This window comes from Hemibagrus wyckioides, linkage group LG12 (genome assembly GCF_019097595.1).
Source record: "Hemibagrus wyckioides isolate EC202008001 linkage group LG12, SWU_Hwy_1.0, whole genome shotgun sequence".
Classification (NCBI taxonomy): domain Eukaryota; kingdom Metazoa; phylum Chordata; class Actinopteri; order Siluriformes; family Bagridae; genus Hemibagrus; species Hemibagrus wyckioides.
The window spans coordinates 14,578,900-14,593,549 of record NC_080721.1 but is presented as its reverse complement, the minus strand read 5'-3'; the positions used below and the strand labels follow the sequence as shown (position 1 = coordinate 14,593,549).

Here is a 14,650-nt window from a genome sequence, read left to right as displayed (position 1 = left end):
GTTTAATAGATAGATAGATAGACAAGACAGACAGACAGACAGACAGACAGACAGATAGATAGATAGATAGATAGATAGATAGATAGATAGATAGATAGATAGATAGACAGACAGGCAGAGAGATAGATAGATAGATAGATAGATAGATAGATAGATAGATAGATAGACAAGACAGACAGACAGACAGACAGACAGACAGATAGATAGATAGATAGATAGATAGATAGATAGATAGATAGATAGATAGATAGATAGACAAGACAGACAGACAGACAGACAGACAGACAGACAGACAGACAGACAGATAGATAGATAGATAGATAGATAGATAGATAGATAGATAGATAGATAGATAGATAGATAGATAGATAGACAAGACAGACAGACAGACAGACAGACAGATAGACAGATAGATAGATAGATAGATAGATAGATAGATAGATAGATAGATAGACAGACAATCAGAGCGCAGAGTCCATCGGCACTAGTGTGTTGTTTAATAGATAGATAGATAGATAGATAGATAGATAGATAGATAGATAGATAGATAGACAAGACAGACAGACAGACAGACAGACAGACAGACAGACAGACAGACAGATAGATAGATAGATAGATAGATAGATAGATAGATAGACAAGACAGACAGACAGACAGACAGACAGACAGATAGATAGATAGATAGATAGATAGATAGATAGATAGATAGATAGATAGATAGATAGATAGATAGATAGACAGACAATCAGAGCGCAGAGTCCATCGGCACTAGTGTGTTGTTTAATAGATAGATAGATAGATAGATAGATAGATAGATAGATAGATAGATAGATAGATAGACAAGACAGACAGACAGACAGACAGACAGACAGACAGACAGACAGATAGATAGATAGATAGATAGATAGATAGATAGATAGATAGATAGATAGATAGATAGATAGATAGATAGATAGACAAGACAGACAGACAGACAGACAGATAGATAGATAGATAGATAGATAGATAGATAGATAGATAGATAGATAGATAGATAGACAAGACAGACAGACAGACAGACAGACAGACAGACAGACAGACAGACAGATAGATAGATAGATAGATAGATAGATAGATAGATAGACAGACAGACAGACAGACAGACAGACAGACAGACAGACAGACAGATAGATAGATAGATAGATAGATAGATAGATAGACAAGACAGACAGACAGACAGACAGACAGACAGACAGACAGACAGATAGATAGATAGATAGATAGATAGATAGATAGATAGATAGATAGATAGACAGACAATCAGAGCGCAGAGTCCATCGGAACTAGTGTGTTGTTTAATAGATAGATAGATAGATAGATAGACAAGACAGACAGACAGACAGACAGACAGACAGACAGACAGACAGATAGATAGATAGATAGATAGATAGATAGATAGATAGATAGATAGATAGATAGATAGATAGACAGACAATCAGAGCGCAGAGTCCATCGGCACTAGTGTGTTGTTTAATAGATAGATAGATAGATAGATAGATAGATAGATAGATAGATAGATAGATAGATAGATAGATAGATAGACAAGACAGACAGACAGACAGACAGACAGAGAGATAGATAGATAGATAGATAGATAGATAGATAGATAGATAGATAGATAGATAGATAGATAGATAGATAGATAGATAGATAGATAGATAGATAGATAGATAGATGCTTCCCACCTCATATGTATTGCCTGGATCATTCACACTTCACATGAAATAATAATAACTTTATTTAAATATCCAGAACATATGACCAAAAGTCCTAGCTGTCTGTTTAAACCAAACCACTTTATATCTACTCTCTCTCTCTCTCTCTCTCTCTCTCGCTGTAAAAAGTAGTAATTTTGTATTCTTTGACTGCCATCTAGTGGCTAAACCAAGTAACAACATTTTCTACAATTTACGATTATCAGTTTTAGTAAACAACAACAACAACAACAACAACAACAACAACAATAATAATAATAATAATAATAATAATAATAATAATAATAATAATAATAATTACACACTGTGAGACAGACGGATTAAATGACCCACCCCTGTCTGTGTCCAGCTTAGTTTCAGTTTATCTTCATCCCCTGGGTGATGAGTCCTGAGTCCTCCAGCAGGGGGCGCTGTACAGAGGAAGACGCTGAGCTGCTGTTATTGTCGGTGAGACAGCTTAGCTAACGTGCTAATCACGTTAGAAATGTCTGAAGTGATGCGCAGAGGAAACCTGGTGGAGCTTTAACAACGTCTCCATGACTGTACCGGAAACTCAGCTGAAGCTCTGGAGGTTTAAAAAGAAAACACACAAACAGCGACATCTGCTGGTGCTGTGAGGAAACTACAGGCGACTGAAGACTCGGGACTGTGGCTACTGCGCATGCGCGGACACTCGTCTACTTACAGCAGTTTCGGGTATACTACTGTTATAATACTACTAATAATGTAATGTTATAACGTGTTGCTTTGCGCATGCGCAGAACGAAACCTGAGTTTCTGCACATGCGCAGTACGAATCGTCTTTCCGCTACGGTAATTATCCAGAACCTGATGATTTGTGTAACAGTAACAAGCTGTTTTAAGAAATAAAGTGTTTTTCTTTATAGACTCACACATATATCCCCTTTAAGAATTATAATAATATCGAATTATTTTTGTGTATAAGTTTCCCTCATCCCTCCACACTGATGCAGCTACATTAAACCAAAGTGATGCTGAATTCTGGATCCTGATTGGTCAGAATGTCCAGTGCAGGTTTATAATAATTATTTGTTCTTTATTATTTAGGGTCATTTGTCCAGAAGGTCAGAGGAAACCTCTCTGTAGAGTTTATTTATTTATTTAGTTTCATGCCGACAAAAATGCACATTTTATCACGTGAAAGAATAAAGAAGGTTTTTTATTTATTTATTTAATTTTTGTTTAAACTATCCAGAGAATAAAATCCTACAGAACATCAGCACGAGCTCTACTGCTGAGCGCGCGCGAGGAATTGTGGGTAGAGAGGTGTGAGGTCCTACTCCATCCGCTGCAGAGGAAGTTGACGATAAAACCCGGAGCGGATTCACAGAAAGCGTGAAGAAATGAACACAGTAAATAATTAGAGTAATGAGGATTTTAACTAGACATGTTTAATGTTGTGACGTCATACATCATGATTTATTTATTTATAGAGTGACAATTTCTTTTAGTGCTCATGTTTATGAATAATATTTACATGTAATTGTTGTGTTTTTTTGTTTTTGTTAAAGCGGTGCGTGAATAAAACAAACAGAAAAGAGCAAAAACCTTTCATTATTTTAGCTTTTATTATTTTTACACACGCAAAAATAATGATTAATTCAACCATAAAAAAAATAATTGTTTTATATCGCTATTATTTCCTCCATTCCGTCACGCCTGTATTTATTTACGTATGATCATTCACCTATTTTTAGTATTTTTTTTTAATCTTTTTCGTTTCTTTATATGTGTTCATACTTCACTCTGAGGAACTGGACACATTATTATTTAATGATAATGAAGTGACCTTCGTTCAGAGATTTGAGCGCTCCAGTGAAAATCCAGTTCCGTGTTTTCTTTACACCCTCCCCCTAGTCTCTCCTTGTTGATGTACGGCGCAACCGACCTTCAGTCCAGGAACCCCCCATATTCTACTCTCCTATTGGCTCACATTCGAATTAGCGCATCAGATTTGTGATGTCTGATTGGACAGAATGCGTGTCAATCAAGCGGGCTCGACTTGTGATTGGTTAGTTTGTCTTTCTCCTCCTCCTCCTCGCTTTCTCCGAGCCGCTGCTCCACGGTTTGGCACGTTTACGCTTGTCCTGCCCAGCCCCTGCTTCGCTTTTATTTTATTTCGGCTCAAAAAATTTTTGGACGTGCCTTTAATAAAAAGATACTATATTTTTATAGTGACCCTGGCTGTAAGAAGACGGCAGGAGGGAGCAGTGTGTTTGTTCTGGTCAGTAGGTGAGATTAGACGCCGTTGTTTGGGGGTAACATGGCGGCGATGTCAGTGGGGGTAAGCGGGTTGTCCGGACCGGCCGTGGCCCGGCTGGAGGGCCGTGAGTTCGAGTACCTGATGAAGAAGCGCTCGGTGACCGTGGGCCGGAACTCCTCTCAGGGCTCCGTGGACGTGAGCATGGGTCACTCGAGCTTCATCTCGCGCAGGCACCTGGAGCTGTTCACGGCCGGGGAGGAGGACGGGGCAGGGGGAGACTTTTACCTCCGCTGCCTCGGGAAGAACGGCGTGTTCGTGGACGGCGTGTTCCTGCGCCGAGGAGCGCCTCCGTTACAACTGCCCCGAGTGTGAGTGCACACAGAAAACACACACTTTCACTATCGGCCATGTGCCACACACACTCCCAGCCGTTAGGGTTTGTTGCACGCGCGTGCTCGTGCTGTAAACTTTATATCTGCTGACTCGCGAGCTCCTTCCCTTTAAAAAAAAACTTCGACAAAATAACACATTAATCGTTGAACACCGCGTCTATACGCTTTCTCGACGGAAAACGTGTATTTAAAACGCAAAAAACGATAATAATAAAATATAATCTCGACGAGTGCGCGCTGTTTGTCGTTATTGTTGTTGTTTTGAATTCTTACGTGGCGCACGTGCAGCCTGCAGCCTCTCCCCGGCGTCTCCATGGAGACTGCCTTCACCTTTTTTATTTTCTCCTATTATTCCGTTCTGAATAAAAGCTTCTTCTCAAACGATGACGATGGATATGTTTTTATTTTATAATTACGAGACAATTCGATTTAAAAAGGAAAAAAGGAAACCATCGAGAAGCGTTAATGGTTAGCCGTGTTTAGTGTGCACGTGCGCGTGGTGTTTATTTCTAACTTTTTTTTTGTTTTGGTCAAAAATCAAAACTACACTTTAAACAACACCTGATTAATCTGTTCGATTTGTGATTAATTTCAGTGTTTAATCTCTCTCTCTCTCTCTCGCGTGTGTAACCTAGCTAGCATTAGCACTGACGTCATACATTCGATAAATAAACACGAAAACGTAAACAGAATCGATCACTTAAACATTTCCGTAAACTGGATTTCTTTATTAAGTCCACAAGGATCACTTTTACTATTTTAATGACTTTTTATCAGGTACACTGTGTGTGTGTGTGAGAGAGAGGGGATTAGCTTAGCCTTTGCTAACGTTGTGATTGTGCTTGGACACACACACACACACACACACACACACACAGAGATCAGGGTTTTCCTTTCTTCTTATTAATATATCACCAAAATTACATTTTAAAATAACTAAACATTGCTTAAAATCATAATACGATTTAAAACACTTGAACACACACTTTACTCCTCTTAAACACACAAACCACTAATTATTATTATTATTATTATTATTTGTTGTTGTTGTTTAAACTTCTAATCACTCTTTATGAGATGAAAGAGGTCTCTGTAGTGGAGCTGGAGACATAACCAACTAACAGGAATATAAAATATTAAAATAAATGTAACTTGTTTTTGTTCTGAAGTTATATAGCAGTTATAAATCATGAGAAATCACTGTGTGTGTGTGTGTGAGAGAGAGAGAGAGAGAGAGAGAGAGAGGGTGTAAATGATAAAGGTCAGTGTAGTAGAGTAAATAAACAGTGATATTTGGACACAGTCTCAAGGCTGATGTTAACGTCTGATACACACACACACACACACACACACACACACACACGTGACTGACAGTCACGCTGTCTAAGGAAGCCTTTTATAAGCCTAATATATCATTTGTTTAGGGACGTTAATTAATCCTGATATGATACAGATACACACACACATATATACACACGCACATACACCTACGCATACACACACACACTTATTGTTAAGTCAGTGTTTTGTGTTTATGCACACCCCCCTGTGTTACACTAAACACTTTACTGTCATATCCAGAAGCGTGTGTGTGTGTGTGTGCACCACACCCACTTCCTTGTTTGTCTTTACCAGCAGGTGTGTGTGTGTGTGTGTGTCTGATGCTAATGGGAGGAACCATCAGTTTAACAAATGCAGGACAGAGGTCAAAGTGTCCGCTCTAAATCCTGCTTCTGAAGGGGAAAAAAATCATTATTGTGTAAAGAACTGAAATTTAGTTCGATGTGTGTAAAAGTACACTGTCTGTATCACACACACCAACAACTACACAACATAGAACATTCATGAACCGCTCTGTGTGTGTGTGGCGAGAGAGAGAGAAAATATGCTGTAAGGTCACTCTCAGGTCACACACACACACTGGTGTAATGTTTGAGCTCTTATTGGTCTTGTTAAACAGAAATTTCTTCAATTAGCATAACACACACACACGTCTGCTGTTCACTGGATGTGGTAGGGGGAGAGTCCACTTCCCAGGGGAAGGGGTGTGTGTGTGTGTGTGTGTGTGTGTGTGTGATGTTTCCTTCACCTTGTACACGTGTGAGGTCAGGGAGGAAGTCCACATTTGCAGAGTGTGTAATGACTCACATGCTGACTCAGGAAGAGGAAGTGGTGTGTACTGCCTCATTCCAGTCCTCCTTGTGTGTGTGTGTGTGTGTGTGTGTGTGTCAGAGTCGTTGCTCATTCAGAGTCCTGAGCTCTGGTCAGAAGATGCAGATTAATTCTCTATTACACTACAGCAGGTTTATATCAGTGCACTTGGTCTGATACATTATGATCACACACACACACACACAGAGTCAGGGATTTAGACTCTTCACACTGAACTGATTAGTGTTGAATTCCTGTTCCTCTCTTCAATGTGTTAGTTCCATGGCAACCGACTGCTGCTACTAGAAACCTTTAGTGTGTGTGTGTGTGTGTGTGTGTGTGTGTGAGGAAATGTAAATAATGCAACTTTCTGGAAATAACGCATTGTTTAGGAAGCCAGACATTCCTTTGTTAACAAGTGTCTCGCCACACACACACACACACCAAGTCATGAGAAACATTTTTTAAATGCTGCTTTTCAATGCATGAACCACACACACACACACATTAACCTTTTCATGTGTATGTGTGGGTGTGTGTGTGCGTGCACATGTTCATGCTTTGATAAGCAGCCTTTGAAAAATGTTTCTCATGACTTGGGGTGTGTGTGTGTGTGTTCATGGGTGTGCCATGTGAGTTTAAAAACAGAGGCTCCTTGTCAGGACTTGTTGTTTTTCTCTCTCACACACTCCACACTGCACTGTTCACATACACACACATTTTCTGGACGTGTGTGTGGGGTGACGGCGGTGTGTCGGAGTCCAGCGTCACCTGAGCAGCGTTTTACTGAAAATCAGAAGTGTGTGTTGAAGTTTCACCCTGGAGAGAATGTTAGAGAAACATAATTAAACTATCACACAGCAGGGGGCGTGGCCTAATATTCTAATGAGACACAAATCACACCTGTAGTGTTACTCAAACTAGTAAACACACACACACTTACAAAAAATCAAACAAAAACTCATCTGACCAATACATGAACCTGGAAGAAAGAAACACAAGAAACTCATTATTGCATCGCATATTGATTATGATTTTGCAGTGGGCTCTTATTTTTTTCCAGAGCTGTAAATACACACACACACACACACACACACACACACACACACACACACGTGTTTAAAACTGTAAACATGCATCACTATGATCTTATGTGTTCTACATCTCAGTGCTCAGTGTTTACATCTTCATCGCTGAGTGTTTACAACATTAATGTGTCAAGAGAACACTTAATTTAGCACAGCCTTCACACACACACACACAGAGAGAGAGAGAGAGAGTCTCCAGAGCCTCATTACAAGCCACACCATTACATTGTTATATGACGAAACATTGATAACACCATATGTTATATTTCCTGTGTGTGTATGCAGGTGCACATTTCGTTTCCCCAGCACGAGCATAAAGATCACGTTCACAGCATTGGGGCAGATGAGGAAGGAGCCGAAAGAGGCGGAGTCTCCGGTGAAAGCGGTGCAGCCTCAGATCTCCCCGCTGTCCATCAACATCCCTGATAACATCGCTCACCTGATGAGCCCCCTGCCCTCGCCCACCGGGACCATCAGGTACACACACACACACAGAGGGTTATACAGTGTGTAGTGATGTGTACAGACAGAAGTATGAGTAAAGTACACGATGTGATGAGGCTTTACAGCTGTTATGATAGCAGTTTGTCTGGTGCACCATCTACACCTGTACTGAAGAAGAGCTTCATGTCTGGTCAGGTCAAGAAGCTTACATATATATACTTATACATACACACACACGCATCTTTCAATAACAGTGGATTAAGACAACCCTTTTCGTGTGTATGGCTCTTTGCAAAGACAAGACAGTGCAGAAACAGGAAGTACAAAAAAATCACAAGACAGGACACACAGCGGCGAGGAACATGTACAACAAAACAAAATAGAGTGCGCAAAACTCGAGAAAGTGTAAAAACAGCTATCTAATAACATCTGTGTCTGGAAACATGCCTAACAGCATGACAGGAGGAAGTGTGCAGAAATGCAGTAGCAGAGGTTAAAGTAGTGCAAATAAGAGGAAAACATTTATAGTGTGTGTGAGAGAGAGAGTTGATACAGTTTGAGTTCTGGATGTTGAGGAGCCTGATGGCTTGAGGATGGCTTTCTTCTCTATGTGTAGCATTTTCTTCTAGTCTTGTTTTTTGGAGGTAAAGAATAAATAATTTATGGAATTATAGGAATAATAAACACAGGGACAGAAAGAACCTCCGTCTAGCAAAAATAACATCTGTGAGCTAGGGGTCAGTTCACCAGGTCAGAAGATTTCTGTCGTCCTACTGAAGCAGGAATGCGATCATGTGATCAGCGTGCTCTCTGTATGTCAGAAATCTGTGTCTCTGTGTGTGTCAGCGCGGCTAACTCGTGTCCGTCGAGCCCCAGAGGTGCCGGATCTTCGGGGTATAAAATGAGCCGCCTCATGTCCTCGGACCTGCACCTGATCAACGACCACGCACACTCAGAGAACGATAAAGAGGCATCAGGAGGAGACAGTCCTAAAGTAAGATCTCCCGCATGTTAGGTGTGTGTGTGTGTGTGTGTGTTTTTTAATGATTAACACATCCTCTCCGTGTCTCTCTGCAGGACGACTCCAAACCTCCGTACTCCTACGCCCAGCTGATCGTGCAGGCCATCACCCTCGCACCGGACAAACAGCTCACACTCAATGGCATCTACACACACATCACCAAGAACTACCCCTACTACAGGAGTGCAGATAAGGGCTGGCAGGTTAGACACACACACACACACACACACACACACACACTGCATGACTCTGTGTTCTTTTATTCTTCATTTAAACTGAACCTGAAAAATCTGTGAGCGAGATGTTGATCTCTCTTTGTGTGTGTGCGCGCGCGTGCGTGTTGCAGAACTCGATCCGGCACAACCTGTCTCTGAACCGGTACTTCATCAAGGTGCCGCGCTCTCAGGAAGAGCCGGGGAAGGGCTCGTTCTGGAGGATAGACCCGTCCTCAGAGGGGAAGCTCATTGAGCAGGCCTTCAGGAAGCGCAGACCTCGAGGAGTGCCCTGCTTCAGGACCCCGCTCGGACCACTCTCCTCCAGGTGGGAGGAGCTTACACACACACACAGCTCTACCTGTTGGCCGTGTCCTGATATCATAGTTCAACATTTTTTTTTAATTTAAATTGCTTAGTTTTTATTCCCGCTTGAAAGGCTAGAGGGATGAAATTAATTGAATTAAATAATCCTATATTTTTTTCTTTTCTTTTCTTTTTTTTTTTATCATGTTTGTGTTTTGTTTTATTTCCAACAGTGTATTTCTCTGCTTTATTTTAAATCTTAATTTTAAAATTGATTTTTAGTTTAGAATTCTTTCCTCAGTAATTTTTACTCACTTTTATTCTTGCATTATATTTTAAAATTTTATTTCTTTACATTATTTTATTTTTCTGTTTGTCATTTTTTCTGTTTATATTGGCTATTTATTGTTTTGTTCCACTTTTTTGTTCTGAAATACTTTGTCTTGTTTTTTTTTATTATATTATTATTTATTATATATTCTTTGTATTTAGTTTTTTATTTTATTTTTTTATTTTATCTTGAGTTTTGCTCTTTTTTTTTTTCACTATTTCATAAATGTCTATGGTATGAGAAGAATTTACACTTTACATTTTATACCAAACTGAGCTCAAGACAGATTTTACTCATTGTCATGTTTAGATTTTATCTAAAACTTTTTACTTATTTTAGTTGTTTCACTTTGACCCTTGACCTTGTTCCAGGAGCGCCCCGGCGTCTCCCAGCCATTCCGGAGTTCTCTCCGCCCACTCCAGCGGCGCTCAGACCCCTGACAGCCTGTCCAGAGAGGGCTCGCCCGTTCCCTTGGAGATAGACTCCGCCCCGCCCCCTGTCGCCGCCGCTGCCATGCAGCCGAAACTGGCCGTGATCCAGGAGGCTCACCTGGCACAGGCCACGCCCGGTACATGCTGCACTACACACTGACCTCAGCTACGGTGGACTAGACGTCATGCTGGACATGTATCATAATCGTGTGTCTGGTGTGTGTAGGTTCTCCGGTGAGCAGCGCTCCGGTGTTGATAGCGGTTCAGAGACCCGTGGTGTTCTCCTCGTCCACCTCCTCCGCAGCTGCTCCTCAGACGTTGATGCAGACTCTCCATGTTCTCCATCAGATCCCCGTCAGTGCTGCTAAACCTCAGGAGAACGGAGCAGCACACTCGGACGGCAAAGGTCAGAGGTCACGCCCCGGTCTACAGGCTGGAGAGTGATGTTTACTTGTGTGTGTGTGTGTGTGTTCACTCAGTTCTCTGTGTGTCTGCAGTGAAAGTAGAAGCCGTCCCCACCATCACCCACACATCCATAGGCTCAGCCAATCGGATCATTCAGAGCAGCGCGGCCACGCCCCTCCAGACGGTTACCATAGTGCAGCAAGCCCCACTGGGTCAGCACCAACTGCCAATCAAGACCATCACACAGAACGGCACACACATGGTGCCCATTGCTACAGCCAGCACAGGTATACACACACACACACGGTGCCTATCGCTACAGCCAGCACGGGTACACACACACACACACACACACGGTGCCCATCGCTACAGCCAGCACGGGTACACACACACACACACGGTGCCCATCGCTACAGCCAGCACGGGTACACACACGCGCACACACGGTGCCCATCGCTACAGCCAGCACGGGTACACACACACACACACGGTGCCCATCGCTACAGCCAGCACGGGTACACACACACACAGGGCTATATAACACTTTTCCTCTTTCATTGTTTTTATTCACGTCTATTTGTTTTGTCATCATTTTTTTTTCTTCATTGTTTGTTTTTTCCTACATGTTTTGTTCTTTTATTCTTTATTTTTCTGTTCTTTAATTTGTTTTTCATTCCTTCATTTTATTATTTTATTTTATTATTTATTTATTCTTTTTTTTCCAGAACAATGTTTTCTTCCATATATTTTCCCCATTGTAGTAATTTTTTATTTAATTTATTTTATTATTCCATCTTTAGATATTTGTGTATCTTTTTTCCTACAGTTAATTTTATTAGCTTATATTTTATTCTTTCTTAAATTTAATGATTCTTAGTGATTTAGTGATTCTTAGTTAATGCTCTTAAACCTGGCACCACTTATTCATCTCTCTCTCTCTCTCTCTCTGTGTGTGTGTGTGTGTGTGTGTGTGTGTGTGTGTGTGTGTGTGCACGCGCGTGTATACAGTATCCAGTCCTCTCCACCTGTTGGCGGCCCACGCGTCCGTCTCTGCTTCTCTGCCCACTAAACGACAGAATGGAGAGAGCGAGCAGCCTGAGAGTAAACGACAGAAAACGGAGGTGCAGCAGCACAGCACCACCTCTGACCCTAATGGAACGGGTGACACGGACACGCCCACTGCTGTCAATCACAACTAGGCATTAACATGAGCCCGCCCCTTTCCCAAAAGCTCCACCTCTTACTGTTTGTCTTATACACCTCTCTGTCCCCCCACTCCCTCTGTTGTCATGTCCGTTACTGACTGTTCAATACGAAGCAAAAAAGCTTGCACGCTCTGGAGTAAAACCCCACCCACTCTCAGACTCCGCCCACCCACCTGCTGTATGGTGCTGTTTACGCGGACGTCATCTTCCTCTTTTACATCAAACACACACATTTCTCCAAATCTCCCAGAAGACTGCAGCACATATTTATATATTTATACACACAGACACACACACACACACACACACACTCTAGAGCTGGGTGATATGGATGCAGTATGTAACAGACTGAGTTTGTCTGGAACTCCATGAATTTCTGATATTTAGGTTTTTATAAGGAATTATTTAATCAAACAATGAATTGTGAATATACACAATTACCACCAACACACTCTCTCTCTCTCTCTCTCTCTCTCTCTCTCTCCCTATTCTAATCCCCCCCCTCTTTTTCTCTCTCTCTTTGCTCAGTGCATCAACAACTGATCTTATGTCACTCAGCTCTAACACACACACACACACACAGATTACACCTGTGATCTGAAGTCACCTGTCTGTATTTGCTTGTGTGTGTGAGCTGGTACGTACACGCGTAATTGCACCCAGAATTAGGAGTTCCTCTCCTCCATATTCCACACTGCGGCAGCTCATCTATAACACAACTCACCAGAGACAGCCAACAACCTGACAACTGTGTGTGTGTGTGTGGTTTATGTGGTCTTGCTTCATTCGTCAACATAAGGGATCAACTCCTCCTGGCAGCTAAGCTCCCTCTCCCTCTCTCTCTCTCTCTCTCTCTCTCTCTCTCTCTCTCTCCCCCCCTCCCTCCCCCCCTCTCTCCCTCACTCACACACACATGCAGTATTTTGTTATGTGGAGCACACATTTTTGCTTTTTTGTGTACTTTGTGGACATTTATAGAGACATATTAATTTCCTTGGAATTCCTCGTTGGATGGAGCAGTCATGGAGGATCCTGGATTCGCCTGTCTTCATGTTCGTTTAGGAAAATTCTTTCCTTTTTTTTTCTGTCAAACTAGTTTTGTTTTTGTTTTTTAAAAAAAAAAAAAAACAGAAATATATATATATTTCTGTTTTTTTTTTTATATATATATATATACATATATATATATATATATATATATATATATATATATATATATATATATATATAATCTCGAATAAGTGTTCATGTCGAGTCCGAGCCTCTTTTCTTGCACCCACCTTTTCATATTTTCATATGTAAAAGATGTGATTTTACAGAACTCTGATGCTGCAGCTAACGTGCTAATGACAATAAACACACCCGAGCCTGAAGACGGCAGCTAGCGAACTCTACACCTGCATCTCTTCGCGGGCGTTATTCCTCTCTGATCAGGCTGCTTCATCGTAACAGGCTCTGCACCAGAAGGCATAGCTTTGAGTCCTTTAAGGACATAAGAGTCAAGCTTCAGGATGTAAGCTCCGCCCACCAGCCTTGCAGGATGGCCCTCACTGACTCAGTGTGGTTTCAGTCGGTTCCTCCTGCTCCGATCTCGTCACAGGTTGAATGTATGTGTTCCTGAGGATGCGAGTATGGATGATGATGAAGAAGAAAAGATCGATGTTTATTCTGCTGTTGGGAAAATGTGGGGGTTTTTTGTTTTTTTTATAAATTAATTTAAACCCTTCAACACTTCTGACTCCCTGTGTTTCCTTCACAGACCTTCACACTCGCTCGTCTTGGAGTCAGATGTGTCTTAAATGAACTGCTGGGAGTTCGGAAAGGAAAGGAGTACACTCATCTCAGAGTCAGGACGGGGATGGGAGGAGGAGAGAAGAGATGGAGAAGAGAACATGGGATGGGGAGAAAAAAGAGAACGGATTGAAAATGGGAATATGACGGGGGAGAGATGGAGTAGAAGATAGAGATGAGTGATGGAGAGGAAGAAGAGGACGATTGGGTAGTGATGGAGAGGAAGAAGAGGACGATTGGGTAGTGATGGAGAGGTGGAAGGGGACGATTGGGTAGTGATGGAGAGGTGGAAGGGGACGATTGGGTAGTGATGGAGAGGTGGATAGGGACGATTGGGTAGTGATGGAGAGGTGGAAGGGGACGGGGACGATTGGGTAGTGATGGAGAGGTGGAAGGGGACGGGGACGATTGGGTAGTGATGGAGAGGTGGAAGGGGACGGGGACGATTGGGTAGTGATGGAGAGGTGGAAGGGGACGATTGGGCAAGGATGGAGAGGTGGAAGGGGACGATTGGGCAAGGATGGAGAGGTAGAAGAGGACGATTGCATAGTGATGGAGAGGTAGAAGAGGACGATTGCATAGTGATGGAGAGGTAGAAGAGGATGATTGGGCAGTGATGGACAGGTAGAAGAGGATGATTGGGCAGTGATGGACAGGTAGAAGAGGATGATTGGGCAGTGATGGACAGGTAGAAGAGGATGATTGGGCAGTGATGGAGAGGTGGAAGAGGACGATTGGGCAAGGATGGAGAGGTAGAAGAGGACGATTGCATAGTGATGGAGAGGTAGAAGAGGATGATTGCTTGTATTAATAGATTAGAACCTGATTGGCTGAGAGAGGTTATGATGTAATACCATTCCTTGTCTCTTCTGTTGTGGCGGATCGCATGGCCACC

The 14,650-nt window shown here is 42.1% G+C and overlaps 2 protein-coding genes across 2 annotated transcripts in view; one reads left to right on the top strand and one right to left on the bottom strand.

Moving 5' to 3' along the window:
* The window catches only part of LOC131362469 (zinc finger E-box-binding homeobox 1-like), an 8,694-nt gene extending 6,277 nt beyond the window's left edge, over positions 1 to 2,417 (bottom strand). Inside the window, exon 1 of the mRNA XM_058404470.1 lies at positions 2,349 to 2,417. Coding sequence (XP_058260453.1) covers positions 2,349 to 2,417 — 69 coding nt within the window. The remainder of the gene's footprint in view (positions 1 to 2,348) is intronic.
* A 1,394-nt stretch (positions 2,418 to 3,811) lies between these two features.
* foxk2b (forkhead box K2b) lies at positions 3,812 to 13,130 on the top strand. Its single transcript, XM_058405046.1, has 9 exons — positions 3,812 to 4,346; positions 7,895 to 8,086; positions 8,900 to 9,047; positions 9,131 to 9,277; positions 9,421 to 9,614; positions 10,295 to 10,491; positions 10,581 to 10,760; positions 10,852 to 11,046; positions 11,768 to 13,130. Exons 1-9 carry the CDS (start codon positions 4,039 to 4,041, stop codon positions 11,956 to 11,958), a joined length of 1,752 nt encoding a protein of 583 aa, XP_058261029.1. The 5' UTR covers positions 3,812 to 4,038; the 3' UTR covers positions 11,959 to 13,130.
* Positions 13,131 to 14,650: the final 1,520 nt, after the last annotated feature.